General features: G+C 40.7%; 1 protein-coding gene across 1 annotated transcript in view; it reads right to left on the bottom strand.

Annotated features, from left to right (window-relative positions):
* osbp2b (oxysterol binding protein 2b) overlaps positions 1 to 17,699 on the bottom strand; it is a 110,683-nt gene extending 92,984 nt beyond the window's left edge. Inside the window, exon 1 of the mRNA XM_052104100.1 lies at positions 17,293 to 17,699. Within this exon, the coding sequence (XP_051960060.1) occupies positions 17,293 to 17,603 (311 nt within the window). The 5' untranslated portion in view covers positions 17,604 to 17,699. The remainder of the gene's footprint in view (positions 1 to 17,292) is intronic.
* Positions 17,700 to 23,666: the final 5,967 nt, after the last annotated feature.

The raw sequence follows: 23,666 nt of genomic DNA, 5'->3' as shown, positions 1-23,666 counted from the left end.
GCAAAGTTACCATAACATTTCTCAAATGAGAAGAGTGCCAGGTTGTTCTGTCTATCCTGAGACATTTCTGCTCTCAGGAAGTCTTAGAAAATCTTAACTTGCTTAACTTTTTTTATAGAAACAATAAAATTCACAGTGAAATCACATGCTTCAAGTGAAATTAGGCATCAAAACGTTTTAATGTTCTGCCAAAAAGACGAATAATTGTTTATTACTTTTAAAACCTGGCATATAAAAATGAGTATACAGTTTAAATCGGAAAGAGGTCTAATATTCTTTGGTTTCAGTATTGGCCAAATCAGACCAAAACTGATAATTTATTGAGATACCAATGTGGGCACAGAACAACTGTGTCCCTAGAATGGGATCCAGGCAGGTTCACAGGCTTTTCCTCAGGCTCCTTTACTAATACAGTCTCTCATTGGCCGGCTAAAGCAGCTTCCCAATGCAGCCACATGCAATAAGCACACCAGAGCACATTAAAGGAAGGAGGAAGTCAATTAAGAAATCAAACATGGAGAGAAGGAACCAGAGAGATAGGAAGTATGTAAGAAGACATGAGGAAAAAGATGACTCATAGCAAGGAGAAGGGGGATGCTGTGACAAAGTGCAAACGCTGCATTTACGCAGTCCATTACACTTTAACGGGTTTCAGCGCTGCAGATGACAGAACAGTGTGAGGTGTGAGGTGGGGGGATTCTGTTTTCTATTGCTCTCTGTAAAATGAACTCATCAGCAGAACACATCCAGGGCACATCCTGTAGAAAGCCTCAATTTTTCCTTCAGATGCTGCATCAGTGTGTAAGCACTATAGAGCACAACATTCTGGTTTACGGAAGTAAAAATCCCATACATTTTTTCCATAGACGTATTTATTTTCAACAATAACATATAAACCTTTAAAGACAGATCAACATGAGATCTGAGTTTTTTATTTTTTTTTATCTAAGGTACATGCTTCCATTGAAGCCATTAGTCCATGTTTAATAGCGGAATTCCAGGTGAACAACTACACTACCCATGGTCCAGCAGTGAAAGATCCACCAATCAGAGAACTGCAGCCAACAAAGCCTGGCAAACAAAACCAGCAGTGATCACTTCCATGACACTCTGTGAATAATGCAATCAAGTCTGACTCCCTACACCCATAAACTATCCATCCATCTATCCATCTTCTATAGCAGCTGGTCCTATGCAGGTTCATGGGTAGAGCTGGAGCCTGACTCTCAAACATAAAGTTTTTATACTTACAATCAACAACCTAAAATCAATAGTTTAACATATATCCAACTTTTTTTTATTTGATTTCGTTATGGGTTTTTAGCTTGTATGCCCTCGTGAAAGACTGTATAAGTACACAGTTGTGCACCTTTGTCTTTTTGTCTGATTTTTACATACTTTTTGCTTCAAATCAAATTTTGTTATGTTGTAATTCTGGTTGGTTTGGTTAATGGCTTAGAACTGTTTTATGAAGGATTTTATTAAAAGTCCACGCCAAAAATTATTGGGAAAAATGCACTAAAAAGTTGGGCAGACACTACTGCACTGTATTGGCAGGTGAGTTTTTCTAAAGTGCACATAAGGAAGAGTGATCAATGCTCCTCTCATTAAAATTATGAAACCATTAAAATCAGCTCTTTCCCAAAGGTAAAGCAGAGTGCGTAAGAGAGAGAGAGCGCATGTACAGTATGTGGAAATAGAGAAAGACCAGCAGTGGTGGATACCACATTCTCAACTCAAAAGCAATCCATCCAGTATGTAAGAAAAGACCCAGTCGACGCTCATATGACTCACACACATGTCAGCACAGAGATTCTCTCCAAGAGCGTTGAGACAAAGAATGGGATGGGAGGGCAAGGAGGGATTTAGCACTAGCACTTGACATCCTTGGTCACTGATTTAATGGTGTTGTGTGCAATTTTTCATATCCCAGTTTAAAGGTAAAGTGTTTTTAACTGCAAATATTTTAATGTTTTTAAACAAGTTGGACAAACAGGTAGTCTCGCCCAAACTCACACCATTGGTTGAGCCAATTGTGTTATGTTGGGCTGCTTAAACAAACAGATTACAGTAGAGTGCAACAGTGCCCACTCACTGTTTCAGCTGTGTTCATACTGGAAGTATTTTTCCCATTCATTTTTTTCAAAGAAATTTCATACAATTCTTCATAAAATGTTTGAAGCCATGAAACAAACCAATCAGCTACGAGATGAATCACAAGATTACAAGCTTTGATGTTAAACAAAATCGTTAGAAAATCAGACAAAAAGATGGGGACTCAAGATTGTGTACTTTAATGTACTGTACAAGCATCGGAGAATGGCTTGAATAGTTGTACATTATAAGGGTAGATACAATATATAAAGATTTTTTCCAAAATGTTCAGATATATACAAATATATAAGTAGTATAAAAGTGTAGGGAGACCAACTTAGTGCATCTATGAATCATTGGTTTGTTTGCTGACACTCTCTAATTGGTGGACCTTTCACAGCAGAATTCACATTTAGCATAGGGCTTCACCTGGAATTCTGCATTAAAAATGTTTTTAATTATTTATTTTTTTAATTAAGTTTAAATAATATGGACTGATGGCTTCAACAGAAGCCTACAGTGTTGCTGCAATTTACAGTGAAGTGTTTGGTGTTACTCAGAGGACAGGATATACAGTGAGGGAAAAAAGTATTTGATCCCCTGCTGATTTTGTACGTTTGCCCACTGACAAAGAAATTATCAATCTATAATTTGTATGGTAGGTTAATTTGAACAGTGAGGGACGGAATAACAACAACAAAAATCCAGAAAATCACATGTCAAATTTTTTTAAATTGAATTGCCTTTTCCGAGGTGTCTTTTATACAAGTAACCAGCAGAGATTAGGAGCACACTCTTAAAGGGAGTGCTCCTAATCTCAGCTTGTTACCTGTATAAAAGACACCTGTTCACAGAAGCAATCAATCAATCAGATTCCAAAGTCTCCACCATGGCCAAGACCAAATAGCTGTTCAAGGATGTCAGGGACAAGATTGTAGATCTACACAAGGCTGGAATGGGCTACAAGACCATTGCCAGCAGCTTGGTGAGAAGGTGACAACAGTTGGTGCGATAATTTGCAAATGGAAGAAACACAAATTAACTGTCAATCTCCCTCGGTCTGGGGCTCCATGCAAGATCTCACCACGTGGAGTTGCAATGATCATGAGAACGGTGAGGAATCAGCCCAGAACTACACGGGAGAATCTTGTCAATGATCTCAAGGCAGCTGGGACCATAGTCACCAAGAAAACAATTGGTAACAGACTACGCTGTGAAGGACTAAAATCCTGCAGTGCCCGAAAGGTCCCCCTGCTCAAGAAAGCACATGTACAGGCCCATCTGAAGTTTGCCAATGAACATCTGAATGATTCAGAGGAGAACTGGGTGAAAGTGTTGTGGTCAGTTGAGACCAAAATCGAGCTCTTTGGCATCAACTCAACTCGCCGTGTTTGGAGGAGAAGGAATGCTGCCTATGACCCCAAGAACACCATCCTCACTGTCAAACATAGAGGTGGAAACATTATGCTTTGGGGGTGTTTTTCTGCTAAGGGGACAGGACAATTTCACCGCATCAAAGGGACGATGGATGGGGTCATGTACCATCAAATCTTGGGTGAGAACCTCCTTCCCTCAGCCAGGGCATTGAAAATGTCGTGGATGGGTATTCCAGCATGACAATGACCCACAACACACGGCCATGGCAACAAAGGAGTGGCTAAAGAAGAAGCACATTAACGTCCTGGAGTGGCCTAGCCAGTCTCCAGACCTTAATCCCATAGAAAATCTGTGGAGGGAGCTGAAGGTTTGAGTTGCCAAACATCAGCCTCGAAACCTTAATGAGTTGGAGAAGATCTGCAAATAGGAGTGGGACAAAATCCCTCCTGAGATGTGTGCAAACCTGGTGGCCAACTTCAAGAAACGTCTGACCTCTGTGATTGCCAACAAGGGTCTTTCCAACAAGTACTAAGTCATATTTTGCAGAGGGGTCGAATACTTATTTCCCTCATTAAAATGCAATTCAATTTAGAACATTTTTGACATTTTTCTGGATTTTTTTGTTGTTATTCTGTCTCTCACTGTACAAATTAACCTACCATTAAAATTATAGACTGATAATTTGTTTGTCAGTGGTAGGGTTGCAACAGTATGAGATTTTCACGGTATGATAACCGTCTCCGAAACTTTCACGGTATCGCGGTATACAGTATTACACAATTAGTATTATCAGTGAAAACAGAAGGGTTATTTATTTCTTTATTTTTGAACAAACACTTTATTATAATTGAAACCATTTATTTTATTGAAGTATGTGTACAAAAAAAAGTTTCCCTTTTGAAAATAAATAAATAGAAAAAATAAGGAAGCTAACAGAATTATAATAATAAATCGAATTATAAACATGATTAAAAAAAAAGCATGTAACTATAACATGAAATATAACTAAATCATGTTAGTTTACATGTTAGCATAGCATGTTGAAATGAAAAATAACATCAGCTGTGTGAGCTTTTGAAGTAATGTCCTATGATTATTAACAGTTAACATATACTGTAGAGGAGCGACAGCACATCCAGTCTGCTCCTGTCTGTCCCTTTAACTCAGTGCTTCTCAACTGGTTTTGCTTCAGGACCAGATTTTACATTGGAAATTGTGTCGACCTGCCATAGATTAAACGTAACCTGTATTTAATGTATCCTGGGTTGCATTTCCTTTTATGTTGCATAGTTTTGTTCATGGTTTTCCAGTACAAGGACATGCATCAAGTGACATTATTTTTGTTGATGATGTTAATAACAAAATGTACAGGAATTTGTCTCTCCCCCTTTTAAAATTTTAAGAGCATATTTACTTCTATGAGTCCATTATTATCCCGTTTGTTACCTAATATTACATATTTATACACATATTACACAGAAGGAAAGGCTCCTCATTACCATGGTTAGGTCAGTGTTCTAGTCTTAAATAATAATAAATTAATGTATTTATGAAAAATAAATACTAGCTGAAACACATCTTGAAACTACAACTGCCACTGTTGATATAAAATGAAGTCTAATAGATTACACCTTTAGATTATTTCATAAGAAACTATAACAGTTTGTCAAAATATAACAGTTACTTTTACTCATGTAAAATCGTGAAACAAATTTGTAAAGCTAATGGTGTGTAATTATTAATATTTTAAACAATTTTGATAAAGGGGCCACATCGGGCTTTAAGTAGTGCATGGGGGGCCACATTGTATTCCTTTTGAGATACAATGTTCTGCACTGATTTAGTTTTTGTATCTTTTAAGCCCAGAAATAGTTGTGTACTCAATTTTCTGAAGTGTATCTGTGACTAATGGGACTATTCTGCAATTGCCTAAAGTAATATATTTCTCTACAAAAGGAAGATACTTTTCCATCAGGCATTAAAAAACTGAATAAAGGCAGAGATTATAAATGTATTTCACCATCTCTACTACCATGTAAATGTATTATTCAATTTAACAATCTCTACATCAGGGGTCTGTTTTAATAAAAAAAAGAAAGAAATTGATAGAACTTTTCAATTTTGTCGCAAAGCATGCAAGTTTATTTATTTTTTCTAGAACATTACCCGTTTACATGCTAAAAGATTCATGAGGCGGGTCTCCTCGATGGTTTTAGCACACAACTGAATAACACAGGCTGCATGACTGATTACTGCAAGAGTTAGATTAACATACGGGTGCGAAGGGACTTCAACACTTCTAAATTGCACAAATAAAAAATACATATACATATTCGTCTCTGGCTTGCTTTTGCTCGCATGTCAGTGATGCCGAGATCTACTTCTATATTTAATTTAATCACTGAGAAGGTTTACCTGCAAAATTAGTACCACCAAACATCACAAGGAGCCTAAAGAATGGACACAGAGTAGCCGTATAACACTTTTCCTTGAGCAGAATATTGCACTACAGATCGCTAAGTTTGATCAAAGAGGAAAGCAAGAGATAGAAATAGCGCACTCGAGTGCATGGCTGAGCATGTTAAACGCTTGTGGAGACGAGTCTCGGTAGTCATAAATAGTCTATCACTTGGGCGGCCGACAAAATATCTTCAATGGGAGAACCATGGCATTGTTGTTTCTGACCCAGTCCGAATAGACAGTTGAGAAACACTGCTTTAACTCACACAACACACGCACTCATGTCAGACCGGCTCGCTTCGCTCTGACATTTTCTCCGCTGCATGTGTGTGTGTGTGTGTGTGTGTGTCGCAAGTTGACGAGTCTGACAGGCAGACAAGGAGGAAAGGAAATGCGCATGTGAGATTCTCCATCCGGTTGCATTTTTTTCTCAATACTGTAGATAAGCAAATGTACATGGTATGATAACCGTCTATTTTCAAACCGTGGTATACCGTGAAACCGGTATACCACGGTGCTGCAACCCTAGTCATTGGGCAAACGTACAATATCAGCAGGGTCTTTTGAACTAATAATGCTTAAATCAATTGTCCAAATCTCTGTTGTCTTTTGCCCTTGCTGCAGTATATAGATCACCCTGGCCGTATTCTGATTTCCTTGGGCATTTGCACATTTTCTAGCAGATCTAGTAGTTACTGTGGATAGTTTTAATTGTTGGTGACTTCCACATTCACATAGATAATGAAAATGACACATTGGGATTAGCATTTTTCTATATTCTCAACTCTCTTGGAGTCAGACAAAATGTGACAGAACCAACTCATTGCCATAAGCATATGCTAGATTTAATTCTGTCTTATGGAGTTGATGTTGATACTATAGAAATTCTGCCGCAGAGTGATGACATCTCAGATCATTACCTCGTCTCTTGTATGCTGCGATCAGCTAACGTTACTCAATCTACACCACATAAATTACGTGACTGTTCGAGTACGAATGGGGGCTTAAAGTAGCCAGGACCGCCACCTGTGGCTGAATCTGGTCGAGATGTGGGATAACAACAAAGTTTGCTTTCTCAACACGGCCATCTCCCAGATCAGCCTATTCGGGGACACCGTTGAGGACTTTACCCAGCAGTTCTCGGTGGTGAAGAAATCACTCAGGCCAGGGCTCCTTCTACAAGGCAGCTGTATTCCCTGAAGTGGTGTGTTTTTGCTAAGTGGTGTTCTTCCTGTAGTGCAGACCCCCAGATTTGCGAAGTCGGGTCAGTGCTTTCCTTCCTGCAGGAGAAGCTGGAGGGGCGGCTGTCCCCCTCCACCCTGAAGGTGTACGTAGCTGCTATAGCAGTGCACCACGACGCAGTTGAATTTAAGTCCCTTGATAAGCACAACCTGATCATCATGTTCCTGTGGAGCGCCAGGAGGCTGAACCCTCCTAGGCCGTGCCTCTTTCCCTCATGGGACCTCTCCGTGGTCCTGCTGGGCCTTCGGAGAGCCCCATTTGAGCCCCTAGAGTCAGTTGAGTTAAAGGTCATCTCATTAAAGACCGCCTTCCTGACCGCGCTCAATTCCATCAAGAGGGTCGGGGACCTGCAAGCGTTCTCTGTCAGCAAAACGTGCCTGGAGTCTGGTCCGGAAGACTCATGTTATCCTGAGACCCTGAGGTTCCTAAGACCACTTTTAGGCATCAGGTGGTGAGCCTGCAAGCGCTGCCCCAGCAGAAAAGGAACGTTGTCTCCAAACAGAGGCTTTGACAAACCATCGTGTTGGCCTACTAGACCCAGGCCGTGTCCGCCCCCTCGCGGGTTCAAGCACACCCTACAAGGAGTATGGAATCCTCGTGGGCACTGGCCAATTGCATCTCTTTAGCAGACATCTGCAGAGCAGCGGACTGGGCAACACCCAATAGCTTTGCAAGATTTTACAATCTCCGGGTTGAGCCGGTTTCATCCTGTGTTCTTTCAGGTACGAACAGGTAGAGTTTGGTAATACGGAACAGCTGGCTGGGTGAATCGCACCCCTCCACTGAGGCGAAAACGTGTGCTTTTACCCCCAGTCGAGTTCACAAAGTCATGGACCCTGGATGTCCTTCCTCCCTAGCCCTATGGCTCACAAATTCAGCAGAGGAGTTCACAGCCAGGCCCACTAAGGGTACTAATATGCCCTGTAATTGGATAGTTGCTCCACAAGTGCCGATTACTCCGGTAAACTCCTGTGATGTATTTTCTGCAGTAGGGTCTCCGTGTCGGCAGACCTGCGTCTCCCTTGTGTTTGCAAAGCTCCTCCCCTTCGAGACCATGTGTCGTATTGCCACATGTTGACCTCTTCTTTGGGCATGATGTGGTCTTCACTGGGTCTTTTCCCCTTGAAAGAATAGGAAAGGAAATGAACACCTTCCCCGATCCGTATAATAGTGTTAGATGGCCCCAGCCAAGGGAACAAAAATGTCCCTCTAGCCACAACGCTATACTAGCCGCTGAAATGGCCGGGACCTTGTCTCAGCTCCTCAGCACAAAACCTGAACAAGAGTGGCCATTCCTTCTCCTTTTATACCCGTATGTCTGGGGGATTGGCATGCAAATTCCACTCGGCCTTTTCTCAAAGACTGAGGTGTTTCAGGGCTCTCAGTGTCACTACATCGACACAACTTCTCGTTTGCTCCATCAGGGAATGGAGGTTACGATAGTAACCGAGATGTTTATAATCTTTACATTGGCTACTGATTACATTTTGCATTAACTTAACATTCTGTTAACTACGTACAATGCTTTGAATGTTACAGCGCCACATTACTTAAGTGACCTTCTACAATGCTATAATTCCATAACGTTCATAACAATTGCAAAATACTGACCTGGTAATAGTTCCTTGAATCTCAAAATCCACAAAAGGAGGTTGATCCTTTTCCTATCTGGCTCTTAAACTATGGTATAATCTCCCTAATGTGAGCCCACACACTCACTCAGTTTAAGTCTAGACTAAAGACTCATCTATTCTACAACTCATCTACACTTAATTTATCCAATAACAATTTGGCTGCTTTAGTTAGGTCTGCTGGAACCAGAAAAAGTTTTCATGACCTATAACTCTGCAAAAAATGTTATGGCAACTACGCAAATTTTATTCTATTTGTTTCCTGTCTCAACCTCGGGATTCATATCCCTTGGTGTCGGACTCCACTGCTACGTGTCTCTGAATGATGATGACTAAATGCAGCCAGTGGCAGCCAAACATCACTTCAGTCTATAACAATGGACTTCAGGGGATGAACTGATGCCAACTCATAAGACATGGGATACTTCTTATGCCACTGCCTGAACCTTGGACTTAGGATAGACCTCACTGAAATGACCTGCCAGTTGAACTGTAATGCACCTCACTGATCTCTGCCTGCATCAATTTGATCTAATGATGGACTACACACTTTAAATGGAATACACAGACTATCAATTAATTTCCAACAAAAGCTTTCATCAGCATACTTACAAAGGACATGCATCTATATGAATTTCTGCAGTTAATCCTGAATGAACTTCAAAGATATTAGTAATGAATCTTACAGTTTGCACAAAATCTTTGTTTAAAAACTGACCCTCAACACTTACATAATTTACAAATTTTAAACCATGACATGCACTGCACACAAATAACTATTGATATTATATTAATCCTGTTTAGTCAGAGGCAAACTGGCCCCCACAGTGAGCCTGGTTTCTCCCAAGGTTATTTTTCTCCACTTACCAACATCTTATGGAGTTTTGTGTTCCTTGCCAGTCACATTTGGCTTGCTCACTGGGGTTCTAAATACATTTATTATTTAATTATTTATTTTTATACACAATTTACAATCATATTTAATCAAAATATTATAATCAACGTGATCATTGATAAATATGATCAAACTAGTCACAATGATGACTCTAAGACTTTATAGATATTGCATTTCATTTTCTGTTAATGCATGATTTTCTAATAAGCTGCCTTGAAACTATGTGTGTAGTGAAAAGCACTATACAGATAAAAATGAAATGGCTTGACTATACAATTGATGAACAACCTTGGAGCTCATGGTAGGTGGTTTATAAGTTATTGTTTAAAAGCAAAACGAAAATTGTATGGATTTTTACTTCCGGAAGAAGACTGTTGTGCTCTATTAGGTTTGGTGCCACTAGTGGCGTAAAGATTACACACTTCAGCTTTAATGTGCAGAAACAACTGTAAGTAAGCCATTCATATGTTGATTTCACCAAAAGTAAACATTGGAGCACTTGCAAAATATTGCTATATTTGTTTGAGCATAACATAATATTTCATTCAAGCTTTGAGTTTGGAGCAGGACTATCTTTTTTTTCCCTAACAATAGCAAAAAGAGGGGATGCAGAAGGGATGTAACAGTATTTTTGCTAGCGGCATAAAAACATACTGAAACCTTAAAGACAAGTGTGTGGATTTCTCTTTAAGTGACCATTTGGGGCTGAATGGACTAATATATGCTGAAAAGAAGAAAATGCTGATACATTACATGCACCACCCACTGATTCAGAGAATGCTGCACTCTGCATTTAAGTGCAGTAGGATGTTGTAATAGTGCACATTTAGCAGCATGAAGCAGATTTGGCTGAAAGACTTGTACAAGTGTTTTCTTTCACTTGACTTGCAGTATAGTGAAAGCTAATGAACTAATTCAAGTAAAGGCATAAAATACAGATCTACACTCACCTAAAGGATTATTAGGAACACCATACTAATACTGTGTTTGACCCCCTTTCGCCTTCAGAACTGCCTTAATTCTAAGGTGCTGAAAGCATTCTTTAGAAATGTTGGCCCATATTGATAGGATAGCATCTTGCAGTTGATGGAGATTTGTGGGATGCACATCCAGGGCACGAAGCTCCCGTTCCACCACATCCCAAAGACGCTCTATTGGGTTGAGATCTGGTGACTGTGGAGGCCATTTTAGTACAGTGAACTCATTGTCATGTTCAAGAAACCAAATTGAAATGATTCGAGCTTTGTGACATGGTGCATTATCCTGCTGGAAGTAGCCATCAGAGGATGGGTACATGGTGGCCATAAAAGAATGGACATGGTCAGAAACAATGCTCAGGTAGGCCGTGGCATTTAAACGATGCCCAATTGGCACTAAGGGGCCTAGAGTGTGCCAAGAAAACATCCCCCACACCATTACACCACCACCACCAGCCTGCACAGTGGTAACAAGGCATGATGGATCCATGTTCTCATTCTGTTTACGCCAAATTCTGACTCTACCATCTGAATGTCTCAACAGAAATCGAGACTCATCAGACCAGGCAACATTTTTCCAGTCTTCAACTGTCCAATTTTGGTGAGCTCTTGCAAATTGTAGCCTCTTTTTCCTATTTGTAGTGGAGATGAGTGGTACCGGTGGGGTCTTCTGCTGTTGTAGCCCATCCGCCTCAAGGTTGTGCGTGTTGTGGCTTCACAAATGCTTTGCTGCATACCTCGGTTGTAACGAGTGGTTATTTCAGGCAAAGTTGCTTTTCTATCAGCTTGAATGAGTCGGCCCATTCTCCTCTGACCTCTAGCATCAACAAGGCATTTTCAGCCCACAGGACTGCCGCATACTGGATGTTTTTCCCTCTTCACACCATTCTTTGTAAACCCTAGAAATGGTTGTTCGTGAAAATCCCAGTAACTGAGCAGATTGTGAAATACTCAGACCGGCCCGTCTGGCACCAACAACCATGCCACGCTCAAAATTGCTTAAATCACCTTTCTTTCCCATTCTGACATTCAGTTTGGAGTTCAGGAGATTGTCTTGACCAGGACCACACCCCTATATGCATTGAAGCAACTGCCATGAGATTGGTTGATTAGATAATTGCATTAATGAGAAATTGAACAGGTGTTCCTAATAATCCTTTAGGTGAGTGTATCTATTTTTTTTTTACACATATTGCAGTGCGGAAACATTGGTACATGGTAATGCTTTTCAACTACATATTATGTCCTAATCTCATTACTGGGACCTTAAAGTAATTTTTCAGTTGTTAAAATCCCAATTTTGAGAATCCTGACCAGCCTGACATAGCAACATTAGCTTAACCAATGACAAAAGTTTGGATTGAGACGCACATTTGTCCAAATGCTACTATTGGTAGACAGGAGGAGTATTTGGTAAACCTATTTGGGAAACCTGTTATTATTTTTGAAATTATTTATTATTCTGTTTGGTGATTAATTTAATCCATAAATGAAAATGTACAATAACAGGGCGGTTACTGAGATTAAGCAAGTAGTACTCTTAGTAATAACAAAGTCCCTTTTCACTATTTTTCAGTCTTATCTTGTTCATGAGCACTCTCAATGAAAACAAACAGGCAACATCACATAAAAAAATTATTGGCTCTTTTAACTGTAAGGTGTGAATTTCATTCCTAGAGCCACCATATTCAGCATTACGATTTCTCCCATTCACAAGTTTACCAGTGACTATTCAGTCTCTGGTTATAATTAAGACAATGCAACATCCGGCCAAACCTCTCCCCATTTCTGGAGAGAAAGTCAGCCACAGCAATCTCTACTTAGTCTCTCTCAGCGAGAGCTTACAACTAATGCACAGCACTGGTCGCTTCTCCCCTCCACCTCCTGTGAGAGCAATGCCCCCAGCTCTCTGTCAGATGCATCCGTCTGCAAAATAAAGGGGAGAGAGAGAGAGAGAAGAGAGAGAGAAGGAAGGGCCTCTGGTTCGCTGCCTCCCAGAAATGCCTCGAGGAAGCTGGGAGATGAACTGCTCTAGTGTCACCAGGTTGACAATCTCCACAGCACCGTGGACTCCTCAGCCAGCAACCATTTCCATCAGGCATCCCGGAGCTGTTGTGCAAAAGCAAACGCGCGACCGTGTTCCCGAACCTCAGGGACTTGAAACACTCATAGTCTTTAATAACCCTCAACCTTTCAAATGTACTAAACAGATGTGTTTTCAGTCTGGATTTGAATGTAACTACTGTTGCAGCACATCTGACCTCTTAATGTAGTTGGTGACAGCTGTGGGTGAAATCATAGCTAAATGCTGTTTCACATTATTTTGAGTGAACCATTGGTATTTCGAACTATCTTGATCAAATCTTCATTCATAATGTAATTACTACTGGCTTTCACTGACTTTAAAGCACATGAATTCATACATACTGTACACTGTCGAACTCTCTGGCTCTGCAGCACAGTTTATTTTGCAGGTTGATTTGGCAGACATTAGCGCAGCCAACACATTTTCCAGGCACTCCATTGTGTTGGCTACGTGCACACCATTGACTGAGCTCTCAAATGACAGCACATCTAGCCTTACAGCACCGCAATCACCTTCCACCATAATAGACTATTAATAGAGGAGAGCAGAGAGAAACATACTTATCTTTCACATTCGGCAGGTTTCACTTTCCCTCAAAACTTTCCAGAGTGGGTAGAAACCCTGTGGCCCACTGTGTGAAGAGTCAGCAGGTCCACAGAGGCTGTCTGGTTGAGACGCTGAGTGATGGGCATTGCTTCAGCGCTCCTACATGAGCCTTTGCCCTTATTTCATTAGTTGTTTGACTAAAGATCTACTCCGTGACACTATCATGATGACCCTCATGACCATCTGATAACAATTAATTCAAGATCACTGTTGGTGCACAATGCAGCTCTGACAACAATTGAGGTTCTCCACAGCACATTGGCTCTCTCAGATACACTCAAATTCAGTTGCTTGAATGTTTTCAGTATGCTTTGCTGCATTCATGCTTTGGCTGGTATAGGTAGGCAGAATTTAAAAGACTGAATACCACTGTATATAGCAGTGGTTCTCAACTGGTTTGCTTCAGGACAAAAATTGTTTAAAAAAATTTACAATGGAAATCAACTGTTGTTCAATAAAATCTATTAATATTATGAACCACGAGCAACATAGGGACAACAATATCCAAAATAATTAATATGACATAGAAAAATTAACAAAACAACAGCAAACAAGACTAAGGGCCATTTTCATCAAACACGTTTTTTGCTTTCTTTGCTTCGGTATGCCTCGTTTTAAGGTAAAGCTGTGTCAAATTAAATTAACTTGAAACGTCTTGAGAAACATGCAATTTGTTCCATTCGCAGTTTTGGGTGTAATCAACGTTACAAAATAATTAGTTACTGTAATTTAATAATTTTTCAATCAAAAAGGTAGTGTAATTCATTACATTTTAAATACTTGTGTCACGATTCCCTTGTTGTCTGCCCTGGGTTTCACTTGTCATTGTTAAATGTACTACACTTCCCAGAATCCACCTGCCATCACCACTGCCATTTTGTTCATTGTTCTCACCTGTGTCTAATTCAGTCATCACTCCCTGGTTATTTAAGCCCTGCTTTTTGTTCACTCCTTGTCGTTCAAGCCTGGTCTGTGTTCCTTGCCCTAGTTCTCTGTTTATGTTTATTTCCCCATTGAGGGTTTTTCCTTTGTTTATTTGTTTGTTCATTTAATAAAGAAGTCCTGCATTTAGATCCTCTCTCCTCGCTGCCTCATTCGTAACAACTTGTAATCAGATTACATTTACTGACTTTTTTATTAATTTAATTAAGTGCAATTCTTTATATGGTTTTGCTTATTTCTAATATATTATTTATGTAGAATACATGAATTGAGTCATTGAGGAGGAGAAATGTGTGGTGCTGAATGTATAGGTGTGTCCCAAACACTTCTGCACTATTCTACGCCATTTTGTAGTGTAAGAAGTAAGAAGTGCGAGTAGTGTGTTTACACAAACGATGCAGCAAAAAGAAGTGTCCTTTAAGTACCCGGATGATGCACTTTTTCAACTGTGAAAACGGAGTGTGGAATGTTGGACACTTCATGCACTCAACGCACGCGGTTTGTCGTACATAGCGGAAGGGGCAAGTCACCTGGTTGCGCTGCTGGTCTCACAAACAGTTATAAATAATTAAGAATGTAGCAGCTAGCAAAACTTCAGTGGATACAGCACCTTACAAAATGTAAGTTGAATGCTTAACTATCACCCCAAGCTGTGTGAATATGTATGTTGTTTCAGATATAAGTTTTGAACTGAGGTTGGCAAACAAGCTAAAGTTAGCGGCAACACATTACGATCACTTGAAACATCAAATTTGTCAGCTGTTAAAAATCCATTAAGTGTTCCAATTGGGATGATAATACACTTTGAAAATTCATACACTACATGATTGAGTGCATAGTATATTTTGTAACTGCATAGTGTGTCATTTGGAAAACAGCTTATGACTTGTAACAATGAACAAGAAAGAAATATAGATATTATTTTGAATTTGTTGAGCAGAAAAGTGTTTTAGAAAGCAACTTCAAAGTAATTAGTAATGTGATAACTTTTACAATGAAATAGTTAAGTAATCTGATTACATTTTAGGAGAAATAATTAGTCATTTGTATTACTTTTTAAGTAACTTACCCAACACTGTCCATTTGTTGTGTGCGCTGAGCCTAGCTTTTTCTAATGCAAGAAAATGTTCAGTCTGAATGGTCCCTAGCACACTGAACAATCACTGGGCTAATATTGCACTGACGTTAGTTCTATTACCAAGTTACAGGAATATTTGCACCAAAAAGTAGTTTAATTGGTCACAAAGCCTTTAACATCAACAACAAAAGATATGAAAAGCTTTTTCTCCTTCCTTTTCAAAGTTGATAAGCCAAATTGTTTTGCTACCTTAACTATACACAACTATCTGGTTTGTTGCATTTTATTATTTGAATTAACGTTGTTTCCCTGCTGTTTGCGACCCACCAAGTTAAGAACCACTGCTATAGAGAACTACTTCCAAGTGTAGCAGGGTAAATAATTAGTTAATTTCAAATAGTTATTTCACTAGATTTTATTTTTCTGCTTGTTCAATGTTTTCCAGGTGATTAATGTAATATGTATTGTTCTTCAATATATTCAACACTAAAAAGTGTCAGCAAAGTATAATAGTTGTTGCTTCAATTAACATATATTAACATCATCTTACATATCTGTTGTCATCTAAGTCACATATAAGAGCATTCACTAACACATTTAAATGTGTAATATCTATACTAGACTTGAACCCCTTAAAAGTCTCTCTGAGGGACAGACCTAGATGCAGTAATGAACCAATTAAAAGACAATAGTAATTAGGTTTTGTGACAGTTACCTCGTGCAATCCACCTGTCTTCCTGACACATGGGGAAAGATGAAACATGATTACCACTACTGGCTCAATGGCCTCTTGAACAACAGGTGTTACTAGTCAAGCACACAGGTGACATGCAGAGGAGGTTTAAATTTTTAAAGAGATACTGTATCACTGTTTTTATACTCATCATCAGATGTCTCTTCCCCTGTCATTTGAGATGCTGACTCAAACACAATGTGGGTGCAGTTTGCTATCAAAAAGCACAGGAAATCCATTTTATTGGTTGTGTGTTGTCACTCTGTGGTTAACCACTGGTATCCCTTTGCCACTGTAACCGCAGTTTCTGCAAACATACAACTAAATTACTGTTATTAACTGAAAAACATTTTAAATTAATATGGAATCTGCTACAAACACTGTAAAAAGCTTTCAGATTCTTACACTTTACTTTTTAACAACAATTCAATTCTGGTAACAATAACTGTATGAACTGAGGTATTTTGACAATATGGATACCATGGCAAATGTTTGTGAGGGATGTTCAGGATTGTTGAGTGGACACTAGCCTAAGCTAACGCTGGCTAACACATCTGTAGTTGGCCAGAGGCTGAAATACAGACCATAAAAAATACTGTCGCCATAAAATAAAACATAAGTTCGCCATAATAACAAGCTACGTGCAAATATTTGATAGAATATTAGGCCTAAAATTGAAAGACACGCCCACATACACACGCAAAATCGGTAGTCAAATATTAAAGTGCCAAGACTCTCATAAGCGTCACAGAGCATTGCTGTATATGAGAATATCAGCTGACATTAGCATGAGGGCTAGTTGAGGCGCTAATGCCAACACAGAATACCGCTATTTATTTTGATACTGTAAGAGTGAGACGGACTTCTCATCTGCTCATTTTGACACTGTGGTTTAAAAGTCGGCTGGTTTCAACTTCGCAAAGGCCGGTGGTGAAATGTTTGGTGTAAACTAAGGTTCTGTCCACGCCAGAGAGGCGCTCATGAAGTGCATGAGTGCCCGCATGTGTGTTTGACAGTTCTCATGACCTGCCTTGACATGACAAGCCCGTACAGTGATCAGACAAAGAAAAGCGTATTGATACAGGTGAAATCTCTGCTTATAATTAAATATTTTTTCTTAAGTTGCATGGCATATTTGACTGTGAATGCACATCGAACGATGCATAAATACCTGTAATAGGACAACAGTCCATTGCTGAGCACGAACCATCTGCGCTGGTAACCTTTGATATAGTTAGTCCATTTAAAGAGCCAGCCTTTATAGGTGTCCGAGCCCGGGGCTGGTGTCCCGCTCGCTGGCGTGGACGCGGCACTCTTGCCCAGTTCGCTCATCCTCCTACCCCTGCCCCGGTCCACTGCCGTAGACAGATTCCGTCGTCGCCGCCGCTGCCGCTGCTGCTGTTTGCAGGGTAAGCACGGAACCGCGGTGAGAAAAGACACGAACCTGCCGGGGCCGCTGCAGGGAGCGGCCACTCTCCCCATAAACTAACCTCCGATGCGCTGAGATGAACGGACTGGTGGAGGAGGAGGAGGAGGAGGGTCTCGGACAGGGACAGAGAGATGACGAGCAGTGTGAGTGTTAGAGCTGGAGCGACGACCACTGGCGTGAGATGAGAGCGCTATCACTACATACGGTACTTCATCCAATCGGTCACACTACACATTACAGTGATCATGTAGCATTGAGTTATGCAAATTAACATGTACTTCATTATTTTATGGAGCAACTTTTTAATACACTTATGATCATCTACACTTCATCATAGACTATGGTATACTTACACTATTATTTATACACAATTTAATTGTATTTATTATTTGTTGTTGATATTATTAAATATTAATTTTATTCAATATTTATTCATATTTTTCAAAAATCCAATTCATTTTTTAGGACTTTTTTTTAGGACTTTTTTAATCTAAACTAAGTGCAACATTAACCCTTTAAGCTGTGATTGTGTTTGTTAAAGATTGGCATGCCCAAAATGAAAGGCTTATAACTTTAATAAAACAAATAAATAAAAATATATATAATATATAATAATTTTTTTTATTATTTTAAAGAAAACTGTTAATTTTTTTTTAATGATATAGATCTGATAACTGATATATTCTGAAGCTCTCAGCCTAAGAAACTGCCTTTATCTGCCATTTATCCTTGTGTCCAAAAATGTCTCCAAGTGTCCAAAAGCCTCTCCAAACAAGTAAAACATAATGATTGTACATAAGAACTAATTACACTTGTAAATACAACAATGACTAAAGGTATGCTCTCTCTCTCTCTCTCCAAAGCATGCAGGAATGGGTAATGAGATAGTATTGTTGTCTGTCAGTGTTTTCAAAGAACTCACCAACTGATGGCGCCACAGAACTGCAAATGTAACTGCAAATATCACCAATGAGTTTGGGATGTTGTCCTCAAGTAATATGAAATATTGAACACAAGCGAAGAATTACTCTAACTCAGATGTTATTTCAAACAGTTTATTAATTCTTCAGTAATTTAAAATTACGACTACTAAAAAGAAAAACAATAATTTGTTTCAATAATAGAAAAATCAGGTAGCCCTTTTAAATCTAAAACAAATCAAAACAAAAACAATCCAGACAATTATACCCAAAAAATAATCCATATTCTGCACTTGTCTGAATTTTCAGTCTACAACCTTTAACATTACTACCACAGAACACATTACAAATGTACATGAACATGACATTGCTACATGTTGTCTAGTCCTCAGTCCACAACTGAAGCACTTAACATTGTGACATGCAAATGTTTGATTCCATCTGTGCTGTTTGAAATTTCATGATACTAGCCTGCCTCCTTCTCCACCCTTTTCAGTTAAATTACATGGCTAAGTATGTTAATTTCACATATGATGAGGCTCAAGTACTATTACAAAGATCAGCTTGTACTCTCACAGTAGGTACATCTGTGCAATTTACCCCTGAATGATTTTGCTTTTGCCAATTAAAGCAGGTAGCTCTATAAGACAGAAGACACAATTTAGTTCTATTGAATATTTTTATGGTTTAAAAAGATGTTTTAAAGATTACCTAAATTACTAACTTCTTTAAGGATCTGCTGACAGATTTTCAACACTTTTGAGTAATGTAAGAGATGTGTACAAGTGCATAGATGACTCTCATAGTTGCATTTGTGAGAAAAGATGGAGATTATTCTGTGCACACTCTGTCTGGTATATGATTTCTGCCATAGGAAATCAATCTGGGTGCGTATGGCTTCTTAATGTGACATGCAAATTGGCCATTGCAGTTTTTGTAATGACAAAGTGATGACAAAGTTAACGTAGTGCAACCATCAATTTGCCAGATCAACCCAGATCTCATTGTAGACACTGAACTTTACTTAAGATTTTATGTATTCTTCATTTCTCAGATATGCTCCAGAGAGGAACAAGTTGATTGCTCTGTCATCCACTACCACACAGACTGCAGTCCACTGCTGTAAAGGAGATATCCTCCTCTGCATCTTGTGTGTACGTGTAAATCTTCAGCTTTAGGGAATTCCCAGAATATCTCTTAGCTTTATCTTTACTTCTCACAACTTCTAGAGTACCAGTGGTTGTACATGCTTGCTTAAATCTGTACATCTCGTAAACCTGCCTGAGGAAGACTTTATTTTGTGCCTTATTTCATAAATGCACCTATTTACTGTATATCGAGGAGGTAGGATGTTTGCCATGGTTACTGTACTTGATTTCTCAGGGCATCTGGTGAAGAAAGTATAATGTTGTTTTAGATGAAGAATGTTGCTGCTATCTTGTCATATATGCTCAACAACACAGGTTTATGAAGTGAAATGCTTTCGGTGGTTTCATAAGGCTAGAAAGTGTTATGTTATTGATTATGGCCTCTACAAACCCACTTTTGAGCATCTCTTACATTGCCTTGTTCATGAATACACCATAGGACAAAATGCAAAACAAGAGAGGTATTTGTGGAATGACACCTAATCCACAGCTCATTAGAAAAAATACTGCTGCCTATTTTTTGAGGGCAGCTACTGGAAGAATATATTGAGGGTTTTTTATCTAAATTGTCTTCTAAAAAATATTTTTTCCCAACAGTTAGTTAACCATACTTTTAAAGGTGCACACAGTAACTTTTGTCTTTATGTCATCTTCAGACTTCACTTTTATGTGAGTGAGACAATTCAAGTCTTTAGGAGAAAACATAATGGAAAAATTACTGAGTGCACCTTTAAGCCTCAGTAGGCCACAGCCTGCATAAATACATTTTCATTTGAAAACTAGTTGAGTTTGCTACATTTACTCCACTTATCCACACGAGAACAGTGTTTTGTCTCCACCAAAAGACCAGTTTTCAAAAGCGGATTATTGTGCCATAGGATTCGTGCATGGTCCATAGATAGCTTATCGTAGATGGTCAAATGGAGTGGGAAAATGGTCAAATGGTCAAATGTCTGTTCGTGATAAGTCTAAAGATTCACACAGGCTACTTATTGATACAGAGAAAGTTCATAAACATGTAAAAAAAAGTAGGCAAAAAACTCGACAGAAAACACGAGTTGTGAAAATTGTATGTGATCAAGGAAGCAGCTATACACAGTGCATGCCATTGAACACCTGCTATCCCTCACACCCTCACTTTCATTCCCAACAAAAATGTGTTATGTCAGTTCTCTGAATAAGGTCTATTAATTCACAAACTTTCTCTGCCATTATATCCAAGCCCTAAGTGAACCGCCAAGCTGTTTCCAAGCAACAGTTAAAAATGGTCACACTGGGATACACCTGCACCCACACAGTGTCTATTTAAAAATGAGACAGAGCTGGAAGCCGGGACGAATTATACTCTACTTGAGACAGATAAGTCAGTAACATTGTTTCCCCTTCTGTCACTCACTCGACCTTGTGTCGATGTAGTGACACTAGGGGTCACTCCTGGGAGCCCCAGACATCTTTGATCTTTGAGAAAAGGCCAATGAAAATTGGCGAGTGGAATTTGCATGCCACTACCCCGAAGATACGGGTATATAAGGAGCTGGAATGCAACTACTCATTAAGACTTCTTCTCGATCCATTCGTCCATTCATCGTCCAGTGAAGCTATTGGATTAACGGCGCATTACAGCATTACAGCATCGCAGACCTCCCATTTCCCAGCATGCTCGTTTGCCTCAGCAAGTTCTGAGATAGGACCTCTGGCTCGTCTCAGGGCGAGGGCATCAGAGATCAGGCTGGTTCAGTCTGACGCTATGCGCAGCTGACGGCCATGCTTTCCTGGCTTGATGATTTGTCCCGGGGCCCCGAGCGCCGCTCACGGTCGCGCTCCGCCCCCATACCTTTATTCCCGGGAGTGCACGATGAGCTCACGCGTTTGCCGTGGGCACATTTTACAGCCTGGACCCGGTATGCGGGACTCCCTGGGTGGTTAAGGCGATCGCGGTGCACCTGTGCCCGCAGAGCACCACCACCTGGCAGAGGTGTCCCCTGCCCTGCATGCCACGGCTGTCCTGCAAGTGCACCAAGCCAAGACGCACAAAGAACTGCATGAGGGTAGTTCTGAACTCAATATCGATGCAGGAGCTACGCTCGACGACCAATCTCACCCTCCGGGCGACGAACATCAAGGTGTGGGCAGGCGATGTGGCCAGGAGCACCACATTTGGATCAACCTGGTCAAGTCAAGGGAGGCTGACAAGGTACGATTCCTTGACGCCCCCATCTCCCAGGTTGGCCAATTTACTGACACCATAGAGGATTTTGCCCAGCAATCCTCAGTGGTCAAAAAGCAGGCAGGGACCATACAGCACATCCTGCCCTGGCGCGACTCAAGGTCCCGCACCCCGTCTGCAAGTCGTCAAGGGCGTCCCCCTGTGGCAGTAACACTGGCTCCACTACAGTCCGCCCCAGTAGGCCGGCCACAGCATGGAGCCTCCCACAAAAAGTAGATGCCAGCCGTCTCACGGCTGGTCGCCAAGAACCCAAGAACGCCAAGTGCCCCCGAGGAACAGGTAGTCCAGGAAGTTGGAGACTCGCTGCACAGGAGCTTGTAAGAGCACCACTCCTTCCCCCGATTGATGGCCGGGAGGAGGATCCCTGTTTACCTTTTCTTATCATTTCGCCACATTCTCCAAGCATGGCAGCTGGCCCTTGGACTGGTCCTCGACTGCATTGGCACATCAACTGCTTCATGTTACTGCAGTATTCCTTGCCCTGCGGAGGCTTTTGCTGTTGATCCAGGGCTGTTCGCTAAGTGGTGTCCTTAGCCCCTAGAGTCAGCTGATTTGAAGGTGTTCTCCTTGAAGACTGCCCTCCTGATGGTGCTCACCTCCATCAAGAGGGTAGGGGACCAGCAGGAGTTCTCTGTCAGCGAACCATGCCTGGAGTTCAGTGCGGGTTACTCTCACGTCATCCTGAGACACCGTTCAGGGATCAGGTGGTGAACCTGTAAGCGCTGGCAAAGGAGGAGGCAGACCCAGCCTTGGAGTTGCTGTGTCTGGTGCGTGCTTTGCACATCTACTTGGATCACACAAAGAGCTTTAGAAGCTCAGAGCTTTGGTGGACAGCGGAAAGGAAGTGCTGTCTCCAAACAGAAGATCGCCCACTGGGTCATTGACTCCATCGCTATGGCATATTTTCTGACTGCTGTGTCAGCCGGTCCTTATTTTTGGGGAGTCCCCAAGGTGCAGGGGACCGTTTGACTCCCACAAGTGCATTGGGGTTAGTTACGTGACAGCCTGGTGCGCTGGCTACGAGGGACACAGAGCTCATCTTGCACCGCCAGTCCACATAACACAATTCAGTAGTTGTGGTGTTTTCCACAGGGACTCCTAGTGTCACAACATCGACACAACATCGAGTGAGTGACAGAAAGGGAACATTATGGTTACTAACATAACCTCCGTTCCCTGATGGAGAGAACGAGACGTTGTGTCCCTCATGCCACAATACCGAACTATCTGCTGAAATTGCAGGGACCTTGTCTCGGCTCCTCAGGGCGAAACCTGAATGAGTGGTTGCATTCCAGCTCATTTTATACCCGTATGTCTGGGGGAGTGGCATGCAAATTACACTCGCCAATTTTCTTTGGCCTTTTCTCAAAGATCAGAGATGTCTGGGGCTCCCAGGAACGACCACTAGTGTCACTACATTGACACAATGAATGGAGGTTACATTAGTAACCATGACGACTTTCACCCTGACAGACTTTGGTAAGATGAAAGATTCCTTATCTGGTTCCAGTTTGGGTATTTCAGTTTTCTATTGGTTGGAGTAAGCTGGGAAAAGTGAAATCAGTAGTACTAATCCATTAGTTTTATGCATCAGTTACAGAGGCCCCTAGGTGTTTGTATTCCAGCCATTTTGATTGACAGTTTGTCCTTACTCACCAAAGCTTCATCCTGGTAGTAAGTTGATTTTAAATCCTGATCTAAGTCCAATTTTGCCATTTTAAACCAAATAGTTCAGAAAATTATCAGACGAGCTGGTTCTAAATAATCATAAACAGTCAACTCCCACCTCGAGGGGCAAATGGTTTCTTAGCCAAGGAAACA

This window comes from Xyrauchen texanus, chromosome 3, assembly GCF_025860055.1.
Source record: "Xyrauchen texanus isolate HMW12.3.18 chromosome 3, RBS_HiC_50CHRs, whole genome shotgun sequence".
Taxonomy (NCBI): domain Eukaryota; kingdom Metazoa; phylum Chordata; class Actinopteri; order Cypriniformes; family Catostomidae; genus Xyrauchen; species Xyrauchen texanus.
This window is presented reverse-complemented; position numbering and strand designations above follow the sequence as displayed.